We start from the raw sequence: 9,285 nt of genomic DNA on the forward strand, positions 1-9,285 counted from the left end.
TTCAGGTTTGTTTGGGATCTGAACAGGTTCACAAGGAGCAGGTTCACCGAGCCAGTGTCCTGCCATGCTGTACCCTCTCCCTCTGGTTTCCCCAATTTCCTGAAGAAATCAAAACGTGTGTGTGTGTGCGGAGTGATATTTGCTGAGCTCAAAATAGATGAACAACCTTGGCTCTGGTCCCCTCTCCAGAGCACTCCCTCTGATGCTGTTTCACATGCTGCAGGTCAGACTCAGTCTGCTGGAGCAGAGCTGACATCATCCAAACTTTCAAGCTGTCATCATTACCACTGACATTCTCATCCACTGTTTACAAGGGCAAAGCTTTGTGTAAGTAAATAGCCATCCAGCTCTATATACACTGTTTATGGGGAAGGGGAGGTGCCACCTGGTTCCTTTGAGTGAATAATGGTAGGAGTCAACATGAGTTGGCATAATTCTGTGGTAACAGACACAACAGTCAAACCACACAGAGGCGACGCAAGACAAAGAACCAGAGAGGAACAGATGAGACAGTGTAGTTGATGAATAGCACCCATTAGCAGTGGCTAATTTAGTAGGATGCTCTTATTAACATAACACTTTGGGTTCCCATAGGCATGCTAATGCTGAGCAGTGCGTCAATCTCCCTAGATGAACTGTGAATTACTAAGGATTAATTCAATTCTGACGATGAGTGGACTGGACAATGACTTAGTCTAATGGCTAAACTGTCAAACTAAGTAAACTAAGCTTTTTCTTTTAAATATAGGTGTAATGAAATTCACGTTATTAGGACATTCTTTCATTTTATTTAAAAAGTGTAAAAAAGAACAGTTCTGAAATTCATTCATTCATTCTTTTAGAAATGCACACCATCAAGATACAATCACTTCAGTCACACATACATTCAATATATATATTTATAAAATACAATAGCAAAAAATGTTTATAAAAACATAAGAAACATCAAATCATTGTAAGGCACTTATCAAAAAGTATTGCAATTTGAGTGCTGGTAAACAGCTGTTGTCTCACTATTGTGCAACAGATGAAATACTTGAAGTACAACAGGAAATCTAGCACTTCTCCCCAATGTAGTAATGGCTGCAGCTATTCCTAACAAAAGGCACCAGTTCTTTCATTTGTTAAACCATAAACCATGTGGAATGTCAGAATGTTTTCTCAATTAAATACAATGGCGACCACACCAGAAACCTATCCCATAAGGCAACTTTGGCTTTGGAATAAAACATTTAGTCAGGGCTTACATTACGAAACCCTCTCAGCCTCCCAAGAGTTCATTTACAGTATACTGGAGGCAGAAGCCCAACACTGATTGCCACAGCAAGAAATACTGTTCAGATGAAAGCATGTGAAAAATACACTTGCTATCGCAAGTGTAAACTCCAGTTCCGTTACACTGAATTGTAGCAGACATCCTGAAGCAACAACAACAACAACAACAACAACAAAATATTTCAGCATAAGCTTAAGTATGCAGTGTTCAATAAGGCCTCCAGATCACCTTTGAGAGTTGACAGTGACACTGAAATCTGGCATTGAAGGCTTTGGTGGGGCAGTAGTAGCCCAGCTCAGTGTGCTACACAACAGCCAGATTCCTCATGCTTGTGCAGAAGAGACATTCTGGAGAAGGTTTTGGAACAGTTTTTGCACTGGTATTTTTTCACATCCGAGTGGGTCTGGAGGTGAGCCCTGAGGTTGGATCTGTCGGCGAAGGCCCTGCTACAGTGTGGGCAGGAAAAGGGCTTCTCGCCTGGGGAGAGAGGAGGGGATGAAGCAGAACAGGTCAGCATTCAGACGCCACCAAGACACGCTGCCAGAGTCAGACTAACAGGAGTGTACAAACAACCCTTCCAAGTGACGTTTTTTGGACTTAGCTATGAGTGTGGGCTGTTTTACACAAAGGCCAGATCAAAGGGGTTACAATAACTGGGTCAACTCAGAGAGGACAGGTGGATCAGAGGAGACCATCCATGACTTCCACTTTGAAAGAAGGGACTTTCTCCACTTGATATGTTAATTACAGAGATATGAGCATAACATAATTACACTGCTTTGATAACAACTGCCCCACTGCAAACTTTTGTTCAATTCTCTGAAATACAGATTTATAGCCTGGTACCTATGTTCACCAACATGCACTTGTGTTGCTCATACTTGAGCAATGGAATGGAACTCAGATTCAGCCTTTGGCAAAGTTAGGTTCAGACAGAATATAAATGTATCAATTATAAAATAGCTCACCTGTATGTGTTCGAATATGCCCCTGAAGCAACCAAGGTCTAGAGAAAGCTTTCCCACATATCTTGCAGACACAAGGCAGCGTGTGAGTTCTGATGTGCATCTTTAAAGCTCCAAGACTGACGTACTCCTTCTCGCAATATTTACAGCTAAAAGATTTCCTCGTTTGTGCGTCGCAGTGCAGTTGCTTGTGCTTCATCAACCCGGAGTACGTGGAGTACGACTTGCTACACAAACTGCACTGAAACTTTTCAGCCTCCACGGCGAGAGGGTCCGTGAGCTTAGTGAGCATGCGATCATCGTCATCGCTCCTGGGGCTCTCCGAACCGCTGTGGTCTTTGGAAGACGTGTCTGAGAGCGAGGATGGGTATCCTGACACAGGCGATAGGTCACTTGGGAGTGGGGAGAGTGGCAAATTGCTCGTAGTCCATACCGTGATAGGGTTATATGCCACAGAGCTAAGAATCTCCGGTTGAGGGATGAGCGGCATTGGATGACTTTTGTAAAGGCATGGTGAAATAAATACTGGAAGAGAACAGACAGAAAGAAAACGGGGAAACTTCGATTAAAAACGGAGGGAAAGTGTGAAAGAAATACACCAGGCTAAACTAAACTATAGTATTAGGGGCAAATTATTTCGCCTAAGCAATTTCATGGGTGGTCCTAAGGAACCATACTGAACTTCCAAGACAGCTCTACTTGCCATAACATAAATAGGCTAATTTAGTCATTTCATATCGACAAAGATATTGTTCAAATTATTTTTAATTAATTATTAAACACATTATGATAAACAAAACACCTTTGCGTAAACGTACCTGTTGGACCTTCAAGTTCACTGTAATTCGGCTTCTTAGATGAGTTGAAGTGTTTCTTTACCAGGAATGAGCGTGGCATCTTGAAAATATTTCAAGCGTTCCCCAAAAATACTGCAGATAAACGTAACGGTCCTCACATAGATCGACAAATTCGGGAAGTGGTAGTCCTTAATGCATATTCCACTGGAAAGTCACTCCATAACACTGAGCAGTTTGAACAGTCCAACTCTGGGGTAAAGACAAGTAAATACCCCCAATCAGGTGCAGGGGGAGTGGTTACATACCCGTCATTTACAGAGTCGCTCCTGAGTCCAATAAGAACTTTGGGTTTTATTCTCAACCCTAGTATAGGCGGAGTCGTTGCGATCCTCGGACCAGACAGGTGTTTTGAAAAGCATGCATGTATGAATGATTGAATAAAGTAGGGTTGTATATAACAGCAACAAGGAGCGCAGAAGCATCCTCGCTTTAAATGTGAAGATGAAAGTCCCGTTATACTGTACCAAGGAAAGGGAAGGCCTAAACTTAATGGGCATGGCAACTTAACCTATAGCTTTTCAGAATGCTGCAGAAAGTCACATGTAGCCAAAATGAGCGAACCTTCCTAACGTGGGGAGGCCCGATACTTCTGTGGCCCATAATGACTGCTGCAAAAATTATGACCTTTAGGCTAGGCCTACATACTTGGTGATAGTTTTTAATACGAAAGTAAATCAGTGGCAGTTAGGCTATTCCATTGCATGTCTAATTCAATTCAGCTAAGTGATTGAAAGAAACAATTTTATTTAATGGAATGACACGGCATCATTTAGGTTCTATAACAGGTCCCAAACATAAATTAATAACAATGAGGAACTTTGTTTCATTTCTTTGTTATCAAAGTGTTATTGCAAGAGATCTATAGCCTACATCATATAGTGACGAAAGCAATCTGAGTATAGCCTACTCTTCGTGTAAGCTCTTTGATATTTTAGATATTAGATAAGGCTCAATTAGATAAGGCTCTCCTCTCTCTGAAGTGAAATCACCAATGGCTTTTCAAGGACAAGGGTATCAACAACTGAATTAACGCTCCCTTCTTTTTAGAAGCATGGGCTGTTCCACATCGCCCTCCAGTGTTGAGAAGATTACCTGCAGTAGCCTTGGCCTATGTTGATCACAGATGTCAGTGGACCTAATGGGCCACCACTCTGAATAGGTTCAAGGTTTTTGTTGGCTTTATACCCACAGAGGCTAGGTTATATTCATATTAATGTGTCCCTAATATCTGCAAGACCCTCTTATATAAGAAAAGAGGTCCTTGGAATAGCATCTTTCTCCTTACACCTTTTGACATGTGAGAAACCCATAACAGTTATACTCAGGGTAATTGTAGGTAGACAGAATGGCTGAAGGCAGTTATATGACAAAGATGCATTTATGTTATGTCATCCTCAGTTGTGCAATTACTTAGACTTACACGTACAGTATATCATGGTCATGGATGACAGTGTGGGGTAAATATCCACTGGGATATCTCACACATTCAGGCATTCTATACGGCTTCTTTTTAACTGACCACCACTGACTGCAATAAAATGGATTAAACACTCTTTGACTCCTCAGTGTTAGGTCCCTATAGCTGTCCGCCCAGTGTTAGAGGTCTAAAAAAGAAATCTTGGTGCTTGTACCCAGTTCTGGCTTTGTCAATGTGAAAAACACCTAGTGCCTCAGACCCAGCCATGAACAAAGCCAGCCAAAGGGGCTGAAATGTCATTTCATTGGCAGTTCTGCTCAAATATCAACAGCTTGAACAAAACCAAAATCAAATCACAGACTGCGAAAGGATCTTTAAACTGAATGCCTAAACATATATGGCTATAATAAGATATAAGAGATAAGGTAAACTAAAGTTTCATCTAGTTATATTTTCCACTCACACTGCTTAATTGACAAGTTTACTTTTGATTTGATGTTACTGAAATAATCATAATAACTACATAATTACAACATATTTATTGCTATTGCTCCTATATTGCAAATGATTTGAACTGAGAGTACGCAGTATGGAAAAGAATTCAAGTAAACAGCAGATTTCCAGTGACTTAGATTGTTTTAATACAAAGATCACAAGCGAGGATTGTTATTCACAGATGAATTAAACATGTGATTAAACAGGATTTAAAAAAAAAAAAAAAATCCTTGCACAGCAAATTAATGATTTATGAACCATGTTAAAACAAGCCAGTGTTATGAATTTTGAATGATGTCTATATGTACGGTATGTAGATACAGTAGTGAAGAGGAACATCTACAGGGTGTTGTATGTGAAAGACTTGAGACACTGTGCTACCAGGATAGTGTTTGACCTAGACAGGAGTGTTGTACAAAATGGATGGCCCATGAGACGCGTCTCTTCTCACTATGTTCACACCCCAGACAGCGGGGGACATCTGGCCCTGGGTAGCACAAGATACAGGGGCAACTTAGAGAGCGATAAGAAGACAGGGGGTCTGTCATCCAGGATAGTACTGCATTTGGGCCTTAGAAGAGCCTGGGCCTCCACATTATTGTGTGTGTGTGTGTGTGTGTGTGTGTGTGTGTGTGTGTGAGACAGAGAGAGAGAGAGAGAGAGAGAGAGAGAGAGAGAGAGAGAGAGAGTACACATTTAGACAGACTTTATATCCTGGCTCATTGAATGATTGCATTTCTAGTTCTATTTTTGTATTCACTCTGGGCGCACCATTGTGTAACATGAATTGTTGCTTGCCACTGCAGAAACAGAAAGAATAGGGCCCCGACAAGGGACTTTTCTGTGATCTCAGAACACTTTCTAATTTGTGAAATCTGAAATTGGATTTGCTCATGACTTGGGAAAATGTCACTCATTTCCACATTATACACAACGAGTAGACTTTTGGCTCTATGGGCTCCATGTAAACCAAAGCAATTTCTCGCGTTACTGTATCCTGGCTTTTCCTGTTAATAACACAATGTCAAGCTGACAGTCCAAGGTCTAATTATGACTCACTTTCAATACATGTGCTTACACAGACACACACCCTGTCTCCACCAGCCTGAACAATGCACACCATGCAGTACAATAATATTCTACTTACACTATATCTAAAAGGATGGTACAACAATAAACATGACTGCTTTAAAATATCTAAAAGGATGGTACAACAATACATATATGACTGCTTTAATAAATACTGCATTTTTATCTCCACCCACTGGAAACTCTTTGCAGATGCGTCATTCGTTGTAGCATCAGCAGCCATCTTTTGAATCTTGAGTGTGGGCAGGAGCTATCTGAACAGTGATGATTGTGTTGTGTGATTGAATACAATGAAGTACTACAAGGCTGTTCTAGGTCATAGACCAGATAGGCTAGCGTACTGAGATAGATCTGTGCTGCTGGAAGCAATGGGATTCTGATGTGTCCAATATTTATTTTGGGCGAATCCATATGTCAATGAATTGTGATATTTTTGATGAACATTGAAAGCAGAGCTGTTCTGACCAAAATAAACTTAAAATGGAATCATCATTGTTGGATCATGCCAAACAATGCCAAGTCCTGTTAATTACCCTGTCAAACAGAGCTTATCCGATATGAAGGAGAGATATCAGGTGAACTTCCCCGCAAACAAAGAGATACTTGTCTGGTGGCACTTTGAACAGTTTAATTGGCTCAGACTCAGCAAATCATTTTAATCTCATTCCGGCTTGAAACTTGAAATGTGTTAATTGTGGACTTGTTTTCTTATCTGCAAAACCTAATTACTGACAGGGAACCATGTGCTTTGCTCCTTTGTAAATAAGGAATGTAAAAGCCATTTATTTTCTGTGGACAGTAAGGTAGAAAATGATTCTATTACTTCTATGTCAGTATTATTGACAGGTGTCTTTTCAGACATTGTCAAAAATATATATCACTTGTCAATGGCGGTCTGCTTTTCAAGGACTAGTTTTGCTGACTAATCATATTACAAATTGTGGGAAATGGATCATTTGTCGATGCTAAACCATCTTGTTATTGAATTTGATGGACAGTGGTGAATCATGAAAGGACAGCTTGATGGATTTCTGATTACCGCAATAGAAGTATGGCAGAATAACCTGGTAGTATATTTTAACAGAGACAACATTGCAAGTCAGCAATTCAGGCTTCCTATATGAAAACCTCTAAGCATCAGCACGAGTAGCCTATCGTATAATAAAACATATATTTAGGAATGCACAATCAATTCATCATATCAGCACTTTAGAGAGGCTTTACAAAACCGGCAGAGGCAGCGGCTGTAAAATTAGGTACAGAAATATCTGTAGTGCAATTAAATTTGACATTCATGGTAATGTGTGTGGGTTTTACAAAAAGAAAAGTCCATTTGACTATGTCCTAAATGTCTATGTAACCACAAGATGGGACATCTAACAGTGGGTCACTAATGGATCAGGCATGATGATTGATGAAATAATAAAATATTTTTTTGACCATCTTGACCACCCCCCCAGTTTACCATTTTATCTTAGTTTCACAATGAAAACTAGAAAAGCACTCAGAGAGTGCAGACATCCGCCTGTATTGTTCTTCCTGGTTGTCATACATTTGAACCTAAACTATTCAGATCGCCACCACGTGGCCATATGGATCACTCCCAAAATGTGATAGTTCCTTCATGTGTCACTTCTGACCTTCCCTGAAAATTTCATCGAAATCCATCATACTTTTTGAGTTATCTTGCTAACAAACAGACAGACAAACAGACAGACAGACAGACAGACAGACAGACAGACAGACAGACAGACAGACAGACAGACAGACAGACAGACAGACAGACAGACAGACAAACAAACAAACAAACCCCGATGAAAACATACTGTAACCAATTCTCCAACATGAGAAATACAAGGGAAAGGGGAAAGTGTATTGACCTTTGTAAATGGGCAGTAACAAACAGATACACTTCCTTGAAAATGTTCATATTTACAGTTAAAACTACAATTATAATCAAATTGAACCATTTCGAACTTGCCTGGAAAAGGACTTGTGTTCATCTTGCCCCTACAGTGAGGAGAATAGTAGAAGCAAAACATCCATGAGGAGCACTGAAGGAATGGCCCAGAAAAAAGATTCAACTTTGGGTCACCAAGTCTAAGAAAAACACCAGAAGTGAACTCCATGCTAACAGATTATTTAAAAAGCATTCCAGAGAGAGAGAGAGAGAGAGAGAGAGAGAGAGAGAGAGAAAACCCTACTTGTCATTAAACTAAAAATACAAATGGCAGGAGTTGCTAAATGCAACTGGGACATTTCCTGGAACCATTTAATATGGTCAGATGAAAAGAGAATTGATGTTTTTGCCAACAGACATTCAAGGTGGGTTTGACGTACATAAACATGACAATACTCAAAAGTACCCCATGCATACTGTAAGTATAAGTGCTGCTCTGGAGCTGCTCTGATTCCAGAGGCCCTGGAGACTTCAAGGGCTCATGGTATGAACTACAAGAACAATACCTGAGAATTTTACATCCACATCTGAATGGCTCTGCCAAGACAGTAAAAGTGGGTCGTGACTGGATCATGTCAATGATCCAAAAGATCATTAGTCCTACTGAACATAAAATCAAGTTTCTGTCATATCAGTTCCCTAATCTGAACACCAACCAATGGGGTGATCTAAGGGGAGAGTGCACAGGAGAGGACGATCTGGAGATTCTGTAAAGAGGAATGTTCTCAATCCTTTATGAGAGGTTATATGAGAAACCTATGAGCTCTTCTATTGGCAAAGATATACTTAACAAAGAATTTAATATAGGGGTGCCAATAATTGTGGCATGTGTGGGTTTTTTTTTTTTTTTTTTTTCTTTATGCAGACTTTTTCTTCTCAGAATAAATGTGCTTCTCTTCAAGGTTGGATCCTCATTATTTTCATTGTGAAATTAAGAAAAAACAGCATAATATGATTTTATAGCCTCTTGCTCTTAACTGGAGAGCCAATAAATCTGAGGGCGCTATATGGAATATGCTACACAGTGCCACACAATACCTTCAGAGTCAATGTACTGGTCCTTGAACTGCACTGCAATAGGATTTTTACCAACCACTCAATACCCCTCAATACCCTTCAATTCCACTAATTTTTTAACTGAATTGTCCTTCATTTGATTTATACATGCAGTGAATAACTAACAGGAGTGGTAGCTGAAGAACATTTATTTACTGAACAGTATAGTA

The 9,285-nt window shown here is 40.0% G+C and overlaps 1 protein-coding gene across 1 annotated transcript; it reads right to left on the reverse strand.

The window, feature by feature from the left end:
- Positions 1 to 774: 774 nt before the first annotated feature.
- Positions 775 to 3,256, reverse strand: snai2 (snail family zinc finger 2). The gene is made up of 3 exons (XM_062556206.1): positions 3,060 to 3,256; positions 2,245 to 2,766; positions 775 to 1,753 (listed from the first exon to the last, which is right to left on the reverse strand). The coding sequence occupies exons 1-3, from the start codon at positions 3,136 to 3,138 to the stop codon at positions 1,572 to 1,574; spliced, it is 783 nt and encodes a 260-aa protein (XP_062412190.1). The 5' UTR covers positions 3,139 to 3,256; the 3' UTR covers positions 775 to 1,571.
- Between the last annotated feature and the right edge of the window lie 6,029 nt (positions 3,257 to 9,285).

This window comes from Sardina pilchardus, chromosome 2, assembly GCF_963854185.1.
Source record: "Sardina pilchardus chromosome 2, fSarPil1.1, whole genome shotgun sequence".
NCBI lineage: Eukaryota > Metazoa > Chordata > Actinopteri > Clupeiformes > Clupeidae > Sardina > Sardina pilchardus.